Genomic DNA, 18,321 nt, shown 5'->3' with positions numbered 1-18,321 from the left:
AGCCAGGAGGGGGCTGGGATCAGGTCCCTGGGAGCAGACCTTCAGGAGTCTAGCCAAATCTAATTAACTTTCTCTAATTTTCAGCTGCGTTTTGAGTTTCCCTCTCCTCCACAGGGAGGAAAGAAGAGCTTCTTTCTCGTTTAGCTAATAGTGGCTTATCGGGACTACTTCTACCCTTGCCCTTCTATATCAGGAATATTTTCAGAATCCACCTTTGCTGCCAACATTTTGAACTTTTCTGCTGATATTAAGACAGCTTAGGCTATAAATGGAAACCAGGGAGGAAAAAAAATACCAACGCTAGAGAAAGAGACACGATCTTACATTTCTGGTGGGAGCATAAATCAGAAGCATCCCTTTAGAGGGCAATTTGGCAGTATCTCTCAAAACGTCAACCACACACGGTCTCTGACCAGAGATTCTACTTCTAGGAACTCTTCCTACAGCTACGCTCCCACAAGGGCCAAAAGGGTCTTCACTGCAGCTGTTTTCAACAGCAAAACAACCTAGAGCCAATACAGAAGGTGCCCAGGTAAATAAGTCAACACTTCATCTTGAAGTGCAACAAAATACGGCTGCTACAATAAAACCTTGGCAGACCTTTATGTGCTGTTCTGGAAAAGCCAACCCGTTTAATGAAAACGAAGGCAACAATTGGCAGAACACGTTAGCATTGGTGTGGGGAGAAAAGAAGGAAATGGAGCACAGATCTGAATATATGTGTTCTTGGGGAGTCTCAGTGTTGGCACTATTGGTATTTGGGGCTGGATAAGTCTTTGGGGGGATGGGTAAGGAGGTGGGAGGCTGGGGGCTGTCCTGTGCATTGTAGGACGGTCAGCGCTTTGCTGGCTCTACCCACCAGGTGCCAGTAGCACCCGTATCCCAGCTGTGACATAAAAATGTCTCTAGGGGCACGCCCGGCTGGCTCTGTCGGTGGAGCGTGCCGCTCTTGATCTCCACACCCCACACTGGGTGTGGAGATTACTTAAAAATAACTTCTCCAGGGGCGCCTGGGTGGCTCAGTTGTTAAGCGTCTGAGGGTCCAGGGTCCTGGGACTGAGCCCCACATCGGGGTCCCCGCTCCGCAGGAAGCTTGCTTCTCCCTCTCCCACTCCCCCTGCTTGTGTTCCCTCTCTTGCTCTCTCTGTCAAATAAATAAATAAAATCTTTAAAAATAATAATAATATGGGCGCCTGGGTGGCTCAGATGGTTAAGCATCTGCCTTTGGCTCAGGTCATGATCCCAGGGTCCTGGGATCGAGTCCCGCATCGGGCTCCCTGCTCTTTGGGAGCCTGCTTCTCCCTCTGCTTCTCTCTCTCTCTCTCTCTGTCTGTCATGAATAAATAAAATCTTTGAAAAAAATAAAATAAAATAAATAAAAATAATAATAATAATAATAGTATCTCCAGACACTCCCAAACAAAAATTACCCAGGTTGAAAACTCCTGGTGTATATATAGAAGAGCTCTCCCAGAAACTAAAGAGAGGTAACCATGGTCATTTGTTGGGAGGGGCACAGAGACAGGTGATTAGAGGTTATGGACAGGCTGGCTTTTCATTAAACATCTTTCTGTCCTTTGAAATTTCTCTTACCACGTGCCTTCATGACATAATAAACTTTTCAAGAAAATATAAGCATGTATTTTTCAATTAAAAAAAAAGATTTCTTGGAGTGCCTGGGTGGCTCAGTCAGTTAATTGTCCCACTCCTGATTTTGGCTCAGGTCATGATCTCAGGGTCATGATATCAAGCCGCGCATGAGGCTCTGGGCTGCTTGGGATTCTCCTTCTCCCTTTCCCTCCGCATACCCCCCAAACTACCCCCTCTCGCGAGCTCCCTCTCTCAAGGGGAAAAAAGAAGGAAAAAAAAAAAAAAAAGAAATAGATTTCCTTTGTTCAAAAGCTGCTGGGTGACTATAATGGGTGGACTTCCTGGAGCTACAAAATGGTGGCTCCTTCGAGGAAACAATAATCCTCCAGACCAGAGACCCTGGCAAATATCTCTTAACAATCAAAGCCAAGCAGAGATCTTCCTCACTTCACCCACTGGGGGGGAAAAAAAAATCAAGGCATCCTGTGGGAAGCCTGGGCCTCCAGTGTTGCATCCAGGCTCTCAAAGGACGCCTGACTTCAAGGTATCACTTTATCCAGAGAAAGAAAGGAGACCTCCCATCAGTGACAGCAAAGGAATAAACATGCAGCAACGCTCTGGGTCTGACAACTTCACACTGCTGTCAGCATCTCTGACTGAGCATCCAGACACATTTGTGTCACCAACAGGATCACTGAACTGCTGTGTTTGTTCAGCCCAAAGCAAACACCCTGTGTGTTAAGAGAAGATGAGATTCCCAGAGAAGCAAACGGTAGTCTAGAAGAAAATAATCAGGCCTTCCTTCTCTCGTTCTTATTCATGACTTATTTTCCATACAGTCACAGAAAGGGGCTGTAACCATCCACCAGGCTTCGGCTCCTTGTTTTAGAGCAGACAGGAGGCCTGAGACAGCAAATGAGGGGCCTGTACTTTAGCAAGCAGGGAGAAAACAGTCTCTGTAAAAGCTTTCCCCTTTGTCATGTGCCAAAATTAACTCTAAGAATCACAAATCCAACAGATGTCCCACTGGGCTGGGTTTTTGTATTTTGGGTTGGATTTATTTGTTTTGCCCAAAAAAGAGTTTTCATTTTTTAATGCAACTGATTGCTGACTTTTAAAAACGAGGAGAGTTCATATAAAAATCTGCATTTCTGTGTTCAGAGTCTGACAACACAGGTTCAACTTGGGGGAGCTGCATCCTTCAGAAAACCAATCTGTCCTCCACGGGATTGCCTGTTCAAAATCGTCACCTCACCCCCTGACCCCTACAGCTAGGCCAACTTACCCAAGGGCATGAGAGGCAGTGTCCAGGGCCCACCAGCATCCAAACACGGCCCCATCTTGCAGCGTGTCGGCTCACATATCATGGCTAAGAGCATACACTACAAGGCAGACAGGCCTGAGTCCACAGGCCTGAGTCCACAGGCCAAACGTGACCGCAGACCACAGGTGATCCTGGCTGGGCAGGTTAACTGCTTCTCTGTGCCGTTTCTTTTTTTTTTTTTTTTTTTTTTTAAGATTTTATTTATATGACAGAGGGAGACACAGCGAGAGAGGGAACACAAGCAGGGGGAGTCGGAGAGGGAGAAGCAGGCTCCCCGCCAAGCAGAGAGCCCGATTCAGGGCTCAATCCCAGGACCCTGGGACCATGACCTGAGCTGAAGGCAGATGCTTAACGACTGAGCCACCCAGGTGCCCCCCGCCCCAGTTTCTTCTACCTCATTGAAATGGGGCTATTATCTACCTTGAAGGCTGTTGTATTTTTTTAATAGTTTTAATTTACAGAGAGTGAAATCTGGGGGGAAATACAGTTGTAGGAGTTTTAACACCTGCATATAGGTATGTGTAACCACCACCACACACAGAATGCAGAACAATGTCCAAGGCCAAAGAATCCCTCTGTAGTTTGTAGTCAAACCCTCCCCCACCCCAACATCCCCCACAATCACTCCCGGTTTCCATCTCTCTAATTTTGTCTTTTCCAGTTTTTTGTTTTTGTTTTTGTTTTGATGAAATACCGTTTTGTTAGATATAATAGTGTTGTCAGCATCCCCAGCGCGGTCTCATTTCTGTCTGCTCAAAGTAGTTACGTGGATGCCAGACATAAAAAAAAGCCCCATGGGGTGCCTGGGTGGCTCAGTCGGTTAAGTGTCTGACTTGATCTCAGCTCAGGTCTTGATCTCAGGGTCATGAGTTCAAGCCCTCCACTGGGCTCCACGCTGGGTGTGGAGCCTACTTAAAAAGGAAAAACAAAAAAAAAGAAATCCCATATAAAGCACCTGCCCCATCCCCAGACAAGCTCTTGAGGATTATTTAGAACTTCCCTCCACTGTCTGATCCTTCTACCCAGCCACGACAGTTTTCACTGGTCCCTCTCTGATCCTCTTCCTGTTAGGTAACTGAAATGCCAGCCCAATGCTTTCGTTCCTACTGACAAGGCGTGTGTCCTAGAATGGAAGAAGCTGGAGAGGGGGACACTTCTGCATACGAGAGGCTCGGGTCCCACACAACGGGAAGAAATCCTTCACTGCCACCACAGGTAAGCCAAACCAAAAGACCCCCCAACCATCACAAGGATGTCCAAGACTGCCTGGCTTAGGGAAGGAGCTATTCTTACCACACGACTGGCAGAGAAGAAACATGACCATGAGAACTGCCTCTGCACAGTGTTCCTTTTTGTGGAGGTGGAGGGAGGGTATGAGAAAGCTAACCACACTGCTGAGATCAAGGACCAATCCCCAAGGGAGCAAACGGGGCCCCTTTTGTGCAAATGAGCAATTCGCACCAGCCAATCTGAGCTGGGGCCCCAAAAGTTACCACTCTGCCTGCTGGACCACATCCAAGCTGCACTAAGGTGGGAGCCAGGATGAGCCAGGCTCTGGGCTCCGTGGAGACAAGGGCTTCCTCCAGCCCTGCCGCCTACTGGCTCCGCGATCCTGGGCACCTGCAGCCTCCCCTCCAGACCTCCGTCTCTCCATCTGAAAGGGCACTGCAGGACAAGATCAACCTGGAGAGTACTGGCCTCCAGAGGCTGTGAATTCACATGTGAGCATCACTCCACACAGGGGGCGGCCCCTCCCTCCCTTCCTAAAACCCTGGATTCTCGAGCCTCCCTTCCCAGCTGTGACAACCAAAAATGTCTCCAGACATTGCCAAGTGTCCCCTGGAGGGGAATGAGGGAACTGTCCCAGGGGAAGAACAGTTGACAGGCTATTTTCAACACGGCACTCAGCGTGGTCCTTCTAAAATGCTCAGTTCACATCCCTCCACTGCTCCAACAGCTTCGCCCCACAGTCCGCCCCGGGGTCCACACCAGGGTCCGCACCAGGGTCCCAGGGCTGATGGACCTCAGCTACTCAACTTCTCCCCTTTACCCACTGGGACAGGCCACCTGGGCCTCCCTGTCATTCCTACAGCACAGAGTTCATCCCTTACCCCAAGGCCTGTAAATCTCTAGTTCCTCCTACAACGTTTTCCTCCCCCAGTACAGGGATGGCTGGTTTTTCTTGTCAGGCAAATCTACGTTTAAATACTACCTCACAGGGGCCTTCCCTAAACACAGCCTCTTCCAAACCACCCCCATCCTGCGTATCTCTCTCCTTATCATGTCAGCACACTCTACCTTCTTTCACGGGGTGAACTGTCTTGTTTCTTTACCTTATTTGTTTCTCACTTTCTAGAACCAAGCTCTGCATAAGAGCAGGGCCCTTGCTCACCACTCCCTGCCCCGTGCCTGAAATAGCACACAGCATGTAATAGATGCTCAATAAAAATCAAAGATCATGATGGAATGAATCAATAAAATAACTTCACAAATGGATATTTCGCATTTCTGGTGATAATTTTTCTGAAGATTTTCGCCAAAGGTAGTGCTTTAAAAAAACAAAAAAACAAATGAGGGCGCCTGGGTGGTTCAGTTGGTTAAGCATCTGCCTTCGGCTCAGGTCATGGTCTCAGGGTCCTGGGACTGAGTCCCACGTCGGGCTCCCCACTCAGCGGGGAGTCTGCTTCTCCCTTGCCCTCTACCCCTCCTCCCCAGTTGTGCTCTCTCTCTCTCTCTCTCTGAATAAATAAAATCTTTTAAAAATAAATAAATTAAAAATTAAAAAACCAAAAGAACTCCAACGGTGGGAAAATACAACCTACTAAGTCAGGGATAAAGACCAGCATTTTTTTAAAAAATTAGGAGAGAATTAAGAAAACAATATATCAAAATATACTGCACATAAAGTAAATACTGATTCATAAAACTTTATGTACATCGTGTGTGTGTGCATATAAAACATCAAACATATATACACACATAGGGTGGTGCCTGAGTGACTCAGTCAGTTAAGTGACCGACTCTTGATTTCAGCTCAGGTCATGGTCTTGGGGTCATAAGATCAAGCCCCTTGACAGCCTCCAGGCTCTGTGGGGAGTCTGCTCGAGATTCTCTCTCTCCCTCTGCCCCTCCCCGAGCTCATGTGCTCTTTCTCTCAAATAAATAAATCTTTAAAAAAAAGAACAAAAACAAAAAACCTATACATACACATATATAAGAACCAGGTTACTGGGGTCAAGGGCAAGAAATGGTTGTAAACACCAGCCTAAGGTACTTCAAGATGAAACAACTTTACATGTCAACAAGCCCCAGGAAATCCCTTACTTGCTCCCCTTACCAACCTCTCTTCATCTTTGTCCAGTGTACCTTTTAAATATTTTGCAAAGAGAGAAGAGTTCAGAGGTCAAGAACCACACACAAAAGAGGACATCACAACTTGCAACAATATTCATAGTTGCCGCAGAAAGAGACTTCCAAAAATTCCCACTGACCCAAGTTAAGATTCAGGATGCTTCCAGTGGTGGATGTTTTGTCCGTTTTCGTCGTGATGGGTGTTGACGCTTGAGGAGAGAAAGTTTTCGGGCTGCCGGATAAACTCCCTGCTTGTCCCGTCTTTGCAGAGGCTGGTGAAGCTGAAAAAGTACGTTCATTGTTAAAAAACGAATTTACAAATAAATAAATAAATAAAACTTTTTAGGGGGAGAGGAGAGAAACTGTATTTGATTTCAACAAGGCCCCTAGAGCGCCACAGATGGGGAGCAGCGGGAAGGGCTGGCCATTTATGTCAAGCACAGGCTTTAACCCAATGTTAAACCGTTAAAGCTTCGAATGAAGAAGGCCTCCCCAGTCATTCTATTAAACACAAAGCTCTAAGACAAATCGGCTAAGCTGCCACTGAAATTGGTTTGGCCCATTCACGGGTGTAAATCTCAAAATAAACAGAGATTAAACCAGCCCCCACCACAGTCCAGATGCAGAGACCGGAGCCAGGCTTACAAATGGCATGCCATCCATTTGTGGGAGATGCAGGAGCTGGCTTGCACAGGCATTGCACCTGCCGGAGGCCAAGTCGACCCCTTGGGAGATCTCCGGCTTCTCATTTCAAAGGTTCTGTGACGCTGAATGAAGCCAAATTCAGCACCAGATGGAGTGAGGGCGTCACTGGTCAATTATCTCCCTCCTTACTATGTTCCAAACTTTTAAAGGAGGATAGAGAATCGTACCTAAGCCCAGGTCTTTTAAAAATACCTTACAACTACCTATATACTGCTCCCCTGAGCCTCATCCACACTGAGTTGGGGGTAGGACAGAAAACACACCATGTGACAAAATGGAGTGTTCAGATGGGCCATGCCTCCTGAAGATCCTGGAGATCCTGCCCCTTTGCCTAAATAGCCTGCCATTACTGGGACTGTGCTGTTACTAAATTCGTGCCAGACAACAAAATGGCCAGCCTTCCTCAGACGCGTAAGAAACATGCACTTTGCAATGATCTGGTCCTTAAGAGAAGCTGTTGATGGCAAGGGGGTTACAAATTGGGACATCCTGGGGACTTCAAAAGTGTTCAGACACTTTGGTGGATGCTTGCCTCAATTTGTTCACCTGCCAAATGGGAGAATACTCAAAGTGAGGATCCAATGGGTGAAACTCATATAGCTGCTCAGCTCTAGTTCCAGGGCCTGCCAACGCTAGCTTTAATATAACAAAGGGTTGTAAAGACCAGACACAGACAGGGGTGGCTGCAAGCATGTATCGGGAGCCAGACACTGGGTTTTAAAAGTCCAGCTCTGCAGCTGACCTGCTGGGTGTCCTTGGGCAAGCTACCCGAGGTCTGTGAATCTCCTTTCCTGCTAGCCTCAAAGAGGGACGTTGATAACATAATACAAAGGGACTAATAAAAGTACCTACCTCATCAAGTTGTAATGATCAAATAATCATCTAAACAGTGCCTGGCATCAGTTAAGTACTATATTATTTGTTATCAGTGTAGTATTTTTTTCTATTTCCCCATTAACCTCGAGGGCTTTGGTTTCAATCATCTAAACCAGGAGTTTTTGGCCAGGAGTGATTTTGCCATCCAGGACACACTGGGTAACATCTGCAGACATTTTTCGCTGTCACCACTGGGGGAGGGGAGGGTGCCACTGGCATCTAATAGGTGGAGACCAGGGATGCTGCTCAACATTGTATAAAGCACAGCCCCCCGAAACAAATAATTATCTTTGGTCCCAAAGGTCAGTAGTGCTGAGGTTGATACATCCACAAAGGGATGAAGTGGGCTTGTCTCTGGGCATCCTTTACCTCATCTTGCAAATGAGGAGGGCAGGTGAAGGTGAGCTGCACTAATGCACGTCAAGTGGTCCTTCGCAAAGGCTCGATCAATACTTGAAATTATTTTGAGAATTAAGTTTTTTTTTAATAGTAAATTAACCTCATTTTGCTCTAAGGATGGACAAATGCCTGGCCCAACACCTGGTACACAACTTTTTGTCCAATGAGAGAGGCAGTCGCTGTTCGAGCGCTGTTACTATAACCACTAGTACCATAACAAGTAGAACTAGTAGAACTAAAGTACCTGGCCCACCAAAAAAAAAAAGAAAGAGAGAGAGAGAATCATCAAAGGTATTAAAGGTAAAGGCATTGCAAAATATGTAAGCATATGAGCAATAAAATCTTTCGTCTTGGGATTTTCTTTATTACTCATTCACTTGTATTCTACCTGCTTCCTTGCAAAAGAGACTTGCAGTGGCTGAAACCTCTCTGGGAGGACTAAAAGACCAGGGCCTCTCACACTGTATTCTCCTACACAAACTAGCAACCACGTAGAGCAAGAAGGGTCCTCTACTAGCCAAAGCACTGCGTGCAACTGCAAGGCACTTTGACAAAAAAGCCTAACCAGAAAGGGTGAGCCATAACGAAAACACATGTAAACGTGCTATTGCACATAGAATTCAACCACAAAGAGTCCACAGTTCCCAACTTAATAATAACAGCTCCCGTGAACAAAGTAAGGAAGGCAGGGCACCTGGCTGGCTGGGGAAGAGCATCCAACTCTTGACGTTGGATTACAAGTTCGAGCCCCATGCTGGATGTAGAGATTACTTTTAAAAAATAAAATCAGGGGGGTGGGGGGATGGGTTAGCCTGGTGATGGGTATTGAGGAGGGCACGTTCTGCATGGAGCACTGGGTGTTATGAACAAACAATGAATCATGGAACACTGCATCAAAAACTAATGGTGTAATATATGGTGATTAACATAACAATAAAAAATTAAAATAAAATAAAATAAAATCTCGGGGCGGGCGGGGGCAGGGGGGGTGGTAAGGAAAGAGAAGCCAGCAGGTGGTCTAACAGAGCCCTGCCCCACTCGTGGTCCCGCAGGGAAATTCAGCAAGCACAGAGGCAAAGTTGTTATTTTTGAAATTCTGTAGTTTAAACATAACTGGAACAAAAAGTCTTTAATTTCAGACATATAAAGTTTCCTTTGTTAATAAAACTTAAGTATTGAAGGTTTAAGAAAGACGTCCTTTTTTTTTTTAATTAAACACAGCACTTGAACATGGCAAGAATAAGGGTGAGCCAGTAGAGATGGGTCTGGTTCACTCTCTCCCCAGCAAAGGTCAGAGGCCCCCCTCACAGACATCTGGGGCAAAAATGCCTCATGTAATTGGGAAAGGGATAGCACTGGGGTCACCCACCTCGGGGGGAAGAGATGGCCCCTGCCCACCCCTAGTACCACAAGCCCACCTCCCCAATTTGTGAAACACCGTGTACCTGCCTCGACCTCCCCATGAGTTAATGCTACAACCACTCACGTAGATGTTCAAGGCCAAACATGTCTACACTGCGTCAATTCCTCCCTTGCTCTCCTGCCTCAACTTACCCCACTCTTCAGCAAGGCCTCCTCATACCACTTCCAAAATACAACCCCCAGCTCCCCTCTGGTCTCCACGCCCACTGCTATCAGCCTAGTACACAGAGTCTCAATGGGACAATATGCCCCTCAAAGGGCAGAAAAGTGGCTCTTAGGGGGTGAAACACTCTTACTCTTTTTATGTATAAAACAGACACATGGGGCACCTAGGTGGCTCAGTCGTTAGGCGTCTGCCTTTGGCTCAGGTCATGATCCCAGGGTCCTGGGATCGAGCCCCGCATTGGGCTCCCTGCTCTGCGGGAGGCCTGCTTCTCTCTCTCCCATTCCCCCTGCTTGTGTTCCATCTCTCGCTGTGTCTCTCTCTGTCAAATAAATAAATAAAATCTTTAAGAAAAGAAAAGAAAAGAAAAACAGACACAGGCAGTACATAAACAGACCTACAGTATTTTCAAATTTCCTGAGGGTCCACCCCTAGGTATATACCCCCAAACTGAAAGCAGTACTCAAACCCTGGTATACAAATGTTCGTAGCAGCACTATTCACAACATTGCAAAGCTGGAAACAATCCGAATGTCCACCAATGTACTGACAAACTGGGGTGTCCACAGTAGTATGTTACTGAGCCATGAAAAGTAATGAGGTTCGGATAATTGTTGCAGTGGGGAGGCCCCTGGAAACATACACTCAGTAAAAGGAGCCAAACACAAAGGCCACAGGTTATATGATTTCGCTTAAATGAAGTATCCAGAATAGGCAAATCCATACAAACAGAATGCAGACTGATGGTCTCCAGGGGCAAGTGAGCGGAGAGTGGGGGGGGTGCCTGCTTAATTAACAGAATTTTACTTGGGAGTGAAGGAAATGTTTTGGAACTAGAGGAAAGTGGTGGTTGCACAATACTGTGAATGCACGAAATGCCACTGAGTTGTGCGCTTCAAAATGGTTAATTTTAGGGCATGTGAATTTCACCTCCGTTTAGGAAAAAAAGTCACAGGAGGATGGATAGGAAAACATGTCTAAAATTGCTCCTTACAGGATCATAATGAAAGAAATGGTTGGTAAATACTGCCCCTGCCCATCATTTCCCACCAACACCCTGGAAGAGCTTCCCACGGCCCCCCTGCCTCCTGCCACAGCACTCCTCTCCAGCACCCCTCCACAGAGCAGCCAGGCATACCACTCCTCCATCTAAAACCATCCAGAGGTGGGGGGGGCATGAGACTCTTGATCTTGGGGTTGTGAGTCTGAGCGCCACACTGGGTGTAGAGGTTACTTAAAAATAAAATATTTTTTAAAAATAAGTAAAACCACATTAGAGGCATGCTATGCCCCCCAGAATAAATTCCAACCACACATCTGACCTTGCCTTTCCTCATTCTGGAATTTTCAGCCACATACAGGCCTTTGTACTGTTCTTCCAAATTCAAACCTGCTCCCAATTCAAGCCTTCATATATACTCACGATTCCAGAGGAAAGGCCCTCACCATCACCCCCACCCTTGTCACACTGGCTGGTACCCCTCAAACGCCAACCTCAGGGCCCTCCCCTACCAGCCCCATCCAAGGCGGTCAAGGAGCCTCCTGTTTACTATTTTCCCTTGGCCATGAGAACGTCAGTCCCAGGAGGGCAGGGGCCCTGCCTGGCATCTACAATGCAACCTGGTGTCCGAGACATTGACAGAATGAGCAGATACAAGAGAGAGTTAATGGAAGAATGAGCTCTCCGTTTCTCTTCTCATGGTCATGACAAGCAACAAAGAAACAATACTGGCAACCAAAGAAAAATCTTTTTCATAAAAAGACATCAGTTTAAATAATCTCAATATTATGCAGCTACTAAAAAACAAGGTGTGCTAAGAGAATGATTGATGAACAATCCAAAGAAGAGACATAAATGAGCAGCTCAGGGGAAAATATGGTCAATAAACATGCGAAAGGTAGAAACACACACACAGATATGGATAGACAGATATCTCCATCCTGTATCTTTTTCACATGCATTTTTTTTTAATAGATTTGGGAGTCAGCGGCAGGGAGGAACTTTTTATTTTTTTTAACAAGGTTTTTTTTTTTAAGATTTTATTTTTTTTAAAGATTTTATTTATTTATTTGTGAGAGAGACAGAGTGCGCGCACCAGCAGGGAGAGGGAGAAGCAGGTCCCCGCTGAGCAAGGAGCCCGATGTGGGACTGGATCCCAGGACCCTGAGATCACGGCCCAAGCCGAAGGCAGACGCTTAACTGACTGAGCCGCCCAGGCGCCCTCACAAACATGGTTAACTTGTCTCAAAAAATAACACCTAGAGGCACCTGGGTGGCTCAGTCGGTTGAGCATCCAACTCTTGATTCCACTCGGGTCATAATCTCGGGGTCATGGGATCGAGCCCCAAGCCAGGCTCTGTGCTCAGTGTAGATGGAGTCTACTTGAGATTCTCTCTCCTCCTCCTTCTGCCCTTTCCCCCCTCTCCACTTGTGCATACTTTCTCTCTCTCTAAACTAAATACAATCTTTAAAAAAAATAAAAATTAGGGCGCCTGGGTGGTTCAGCCGGTTAAGCATCTGCCTTCAGCCCAGGTCATGATCCCAGGGTCCGGGGAGGGAGCCCAGCATCGGGCTCCCTGCTCGGCGGGGAGCCTGCTTCTCCCTCTCCCTCTGCCCCTCCCCCTGCTTGTGCTTCCTTCTCTCTCCCCGCCCCTCTCTCTCGTCCCCCTGACAAATAAATAAACAAAATCTTAAAAAAAAAAAAAAAAAAAGACCAATGTATCTGTTTAAATATTTGCATTTATACTATTTCATAAAACCAGGTTTCCTCCCCTAAGAAATGTTTCCTAAAATTCATTCAATCACATGCCCCCGTCATTTCTGTCATATTCACATGCCATCTATACGCTACTGACAACTAGAACTATATGCATAAACACAGAGAGATGTCAGAGAAACACTGCTCCCTTGAAAGGAGCAGAAAGCTTAGTATGATCCCATCTGACCATAAAATATTCCGGTAATGACTGTCAATGTGGCTTATACATTTAAAAAAATCTGAAGAACACCAAGTTTATTTTTTTTTATTTTTAATTTATTTATTTATTTATTTTTTTAGGAACACCCAATTCTTAACAGTTGTTACCTCTCAGGGTAGAATTATGTGCTATTTATTGTATAATATTAAAGTTGAAAAGGAATACTTTATATTCAGGGGGAAAAATGATACAAAATTAAACATAAATATGGAGGAGCTTCAAACATGAACGTTCAGCAATGAGAATTTTGTTATCAGTGCTAAAAGTCAAAAGCATAACATAATGGTTCTCAGTGGAAACTGGAGGGGCGACTATGTCCCCAGGAGACACATGGCAATGTTCGAACACAGTTTTAGCTGCCAACTGTGGGCAGGGGTGGGTGCCCCTGGCATCTAGTGCCCAGAGGCCAGAGATGTTGTTTAAACACCCTGCAAAGCACAAGAAGGCCCCGTAACAGAATCATCTAGCCCCAAAAGTCAACAGTGCAGAGATTGAGAAACACGGTGTTAAATCATGCTAGACGTTTTCAAAAGCAGAAAGACATTTGGAAATGCTCGTTTCAATTAAGCTTTGACATGGATGCCAATCCTTTTGTAAAGCCGTAAGTCTTGCCCAGAGGAAGAACTAATCGCCTTTGAAGTCACAAATAATTTAATCAGATTTTATACTTTGATGTACAATTCACGAGTGTGGGCTAAAACACATCATTTATTATCTACATTTACAAAACCCTAGCCTGTGCTAAGTGCTATTCTGACTCCATGAAACATGAGTCTTAGAATTAAATTAGAAAAAAAATGCCCCTTCCCTCCCACACACCCCAGCACTCTGGGGGGTGAAGGCAGAGGAGTTAGTGATTCATGCCAAATTTCTTCTACTTAGAAAATCTTGGAAGCAACCTACATCTTCAAAGGGCTGTAGCTTGCGCAACTCTTGGTGGCCTGCACAGATGATCCACATAGTAGAGCATCACTGGACAATCCAAGACAGGACAGAAAGGCTGTTTTAAAGGGCTATTTAACTAGTATGGACAAATATTCAGAACACAAGGTTAAGTTAAAAAAAAAAACAAAAAAAACAAACTCGGATGCCTGGCTGGCTCAAGTCGGTGGAGCATGCGACTCTTGGTCTTGGGGTTATAAGTTCAAGCCCCACAGTGGGCACAGAGCTTACTTTAAAAAAGAAAGAAAAGAAAACTCAAAACTGGCTACATAAGATATTGCAAACAAGTGATCCACGAAGGTATTCAATGCACCGTAACGATTTTTATAAATCTGAGCCACTATGTAAAAGTTGGGGTAGTCCACATTTAAGAAAACTATTTGAGGCCTCTCTTGAACAATGAGAAAAATGGCAACAGAGCCCACATTCCCAGCTGGCTAGAACCAGCAGGAAGGAAAGGCCCCCAAGACCCTACAGAAAAGGCATACCTCAAGAGCACAGCATTTTGAAACGTCCAGGTGATGATTTCATCACCAGGGTTTAAGGAGCTTTTTTATAATGAAATGCTCCAGTGCATCATGCATCAGAAGAGTATGTATTGCTTTAGGAAGTCTACACAAGCAACCACCTGCGTGTGATTGGTGATGAGAAAGTGACTTCTGCTACATGGAGTTCACCCCAGTCCCCACCACTTCCCAACCTTGCTCATTCCCATACCTGTCTGATCCCTGGAAGTATCTGAGTTTTCAACATAATAGTATGACTCATAAGCCAACACAGAAGTCCTGAAAACAATATCTAACGGCTGACTGGGAGGTGGGGTGAACTCTGACTTTCATTTTGTAAATCACGATTACTGTATGACAAGCATGTAGTGATTTCACAAGAGTATATGAAAACATTTTTCCTTCTCCCTAAACAGTAACCCATAGTGGAGACAGAGAGTGGGGACAGCCAGGCGCTCGGACTCTTACCCTAATACATATTCATGACTTAAGTCAGGATCCTGCAAGCAAATATTGGCAAAGGCATCAGTTCTGGCCAGGAGGTCTAGATCAAGGGGGAAGCAGGAAAATCACTGAGAATATAAACCGCTCTGATCAGTAACCAGGACACCATGAGCGAAAGGCTTCTGGCTGAGCAAACTGCTCCTCAGAAAACGAAATCGAATTCTGTGGATTACGGACACCTGATTCTGAGTTTCTTGATTCCTCCACCCCCAAAACAAAAGGAAGCTTTCTAAACTCTTACACAAGATTTATTTAATAACTTATTTATTTCAATGTGCAGTCTTATATTGCTGGCCACAAAATTCTTATTACTGAAACGAATATGGCTTTTCTATCCTATGACCATCTTTTTTGTTTGTTTGTTTACCTAATTTTGGATAAATCACAATTTCATCTCAATTATACTCTCCCTGACTGTGGGAGATTTCAATCGATAGTCTACTTCTCCTTCTCCTAAATGCTACCGTCGCTGCTAACAGCAGAGGGCACTAGGGTGCAATGAAAAGAAAATGGATCTAGAATCAGGATCTGGCCCTGGGAACACAGGCACCTGCCTACACCGTCCACAGGGACCTCAACTGGCCTTCTATAAGACGAGGAGACTGACTCACAGTTCCTTCTGAGTCTGTCAGAGAAGTTGGCAAACCGACTCAGGGACCAAATCTAGCGTAACACCTGTTCTTATACGGCCTGCAAGGGTATTTACCATTTGTAAATGGTTGGAAAACACCTAAAGGATTCATAGTTCATCAAATACACACATTATAGGAAGGTCAAATTTCAGTGTCACAACCACGCACAGCCTGTGGCTGTTTTATGAACACAATGACAGTGTTGAATAGTTGCACTGTTGAGAAAGAGACGCATAAAGCCTAAACTATTTACTATCTGGCTCCTTACAGAAAACGGGACAATCTGTAAGATTAAAATGATGTGGAGGACTGCCTTTTCTACCCATACCACTCGCTGGCTGTCTAACTCATAATCAGCAAAATGATCCAAGCACAAGCTGGTAAGGGGATCGTATTTTGGAAAAGGGACTTTAAAGTCTACTGAAATGGAGAATCTCATTTACCGCTTAGAAAAGCCATTCGAATAATGAGTTTTGTCAGGAATTCTACTGTCAGTTCAGTCTTTTTTTTTTTTTTTTTTTAAGATTTTTATTTATTTATTTGTGAGAGAATGAGATAGAGAGAGAGCATGAGAGGGGAGAGGGTCAGAGGGAGGAGCGATGCGGGACTCGATCCCGGGACTCCAGGATCATGACCTGAGCTGAAGGCAGTCGCTTAAACCAACTGAGCCACCCAGGCGCTCTGTCAGTTCAGTCTTGCTATGTCCCGAGGAAAGAGAGAAGCTTAATTAAACACATTACACATGCTCTCAGATTCCTCTAAAACTGTATTTCCTGAAATATGGAACAGGATACAAAACAGTGGTTCACAGACCAGCATGTTCTATTTTACAAGTTAGGTATTAACTTAATGTGCATTAGAGAAAAAAATGCAACAAGCAATTTAAGCACATGAGTTTATACGTATTATTCAGCTTAGGATAAAACGCTGTTGCAGATTTAATATTTAAGTATACAGTTAAAACAGAGGTACCAGCATGCGGCAAAACTGATGCTGATGAACATTCGGGCAACACTGCTGCCCAGTTAGAACACTTTCTCAAAAGCAAGCTCTCTAGGAGTGGTAACAGGCTGCAGAGCTGGTGTGATTACGTGTTTTGTTCGCTTGGCTTAAATGCGATCATGTAATGAATAAAAGTGACCTTTTTTGGGGCTCCTGGGTGGCTCAGTTGGTTAAGTGACTGCCTTCAGCTCGGGTCATGATCCTGGAGTCCCGGGATCGAGTCCCGCATCGGGCTCCCTGCTCAGCGGGGAGTCTGCTTCTCCCTCTGACCCTCCCCTTCTCATGCTCTCTCTCTCTCATTGTCTCTCTCAAATAAATAAATAAAATCTTTAAAAAAAAAAAAGTGAGCTTTTAAGAACTCTGGTCTCGGGGCGCCTAGGTGGCTCACTTGGTTAGGCAACTGCCTTCAGGTCGGGTCATGATCCCGGGTCCCTGGGATCAAGTCCCACATCGGGCTCCCCCTGCTCTATAGGGAGCCTGCTTCTCCCTCTCCTCTGCTTGCCACTCCCCCCTGCTTGTGCTCTCTCTGTCAAATAAATAAATAAAATCTTTATCTTAAAAAAAAAAAAAAAAAGAACTCTGGTCTGAAACTGAGAGGCAAAAGCAAATTTCTGTTCTGAAAGTATGTCACCAGAAGTTGCATCATCCTAGAACAAAGCTCTGAAATAAATGCAACCGAGCGCCTAGGACCCCATGGTTAGGGTCAGAACTGGGGAAAGAGATTGCAGCCTTTATTTTGAAGAACCAAAAGCCACTGGTACTTAACTCTCTCTCCACATACAGCCATTCTGAGAACAGCTACAAGCAGTACTTGAAAATTACCAACCAACCAGGAACAAGAAACAACACAACCAAAATGGGTGGAATTCCTTGAGCTCATTTGACAGGGTCCCCATCCTTTTACCTTCTGGGGACTTCGGCGGTCTCTTGAAGAACAGGCGCCTGCTCCTTAAAGAGTTCTTACGTAAAGGGAGGAAGGGAGGGAGGGATAAAAGAAAGAGGAAGGGGAAGGGAGGGGGTCTGAAGGGCTGTCCAAGCTTAAAACATTGGTCAGAAGCCTCAAACTGATGGTCCAATCTACAGATGTGCTTTATTCATTCTGGAAAACATCCGAAGACATTTTGAGTTGACATTTAATATTTGGGGGTTTTATATAAAAATGCAAATCCCCCACTTCTCTGGAATAATGAGAAGATCAGAAAACCAAGAGGCCACATTCCTACATGGCAACCATGGGCTGAAGCCCTTGAGGTGAGGCATGTGTCCAGGGGTTCACCAGGTCCTGCCCCCTCGACCAGTCTCCCCAGCCCAGAGCCTGAGAATTGGCTGCCTTTCATCATCATGATTAGTGTAGAAGCTTCTCTGTGCCCATGCCTCTCAGCGGTAGACCAACAGAGGATAAACAGTGAAGGCCATGTTTTAAGAAAAATAAGAGTAAACCCATTTCCTTGTGGAAGCAATAAAGCTCCTTAGCATTGGACATGCAACCAAATAATAGTTGGGGAGAAAGAATTCCATTTAAGTCACCGTTACTTTCCTTACACTCGGCCAGCACCCCTCATGCACGTCACCTCTCCGAATCCGTGTAGGCATTTGCTGAGCAACCACCATAAGAAATAATATAGCAGCCCACATCTTTGTAGCACTTCCTGTTTTAGGCACTATTCTGAGTGCTTTCTGTATACGTCATCCTTTAACCCCTCAAAAGAACCTATGAGGCAGGTCCATTACTATGTCACATTACAGATGAGGGAACTGAAGCATCAAGACATTTAGTATCTTGGGGCGTGCAGGTGACTCAACTGGTTGGGCATCTGACTCTTGATTTCGGCTCAGGTCATAATCTCAGGGTCGTGGGATTGAGCCCCATCTCAGGCTCCACGCTCAGCGTTGAGTCTGCTTACAGTTCTCCCTCTTCCTCCACCG

The 18,321-nt window shown here is 45.4% G+C and overlaps 1 protein-coding gene across 17 annotated transcripts in view; it reads right to left on the bottom strand.

The window, feature by feature from the left end:
* The window catches only part of ZMYND8 (zinc finger MYND-type containing 8), a 140,738-nt gene that overhangs the window by 35,961 nt on the left and 86,456 nt on the right, over nt 1–18,321 (bottom strand). For all 17 annotated transcript variants that reach the window (XM_073880304.1, XM_025875342.2, XM_073880306.1 and 14 more), the window contains one exon: nt 6,406–6,546. In XM_073880304.1, coding sequence (XP_073736405.1) covers nt 6,406–6,546 — 141 coding nt within the window. The remainder of the gene's footprint in view (nt 1–6,405; nt 6,547–18,321) is intronic.

This window comes from Callorhinus ursinus, unplaced genomic scaffold (assembly GCF_003265705.2).
Source record: "Callorhinus ursinus isolate GAN/ISIS: 27379988/994484 unplaced genomic scaffold, GSC_fseal_2.0 scaffold38, whole genome shotgun sequence".
NCBI lineage: Eukaryota > Metazoa > Chordata > Mammalia > Carnivora > Otariidae > Callorhinus > Callorhinus ursinus.
This window is presented reverse-complemented; position numbering and strand designations above follow the sequence as displayed.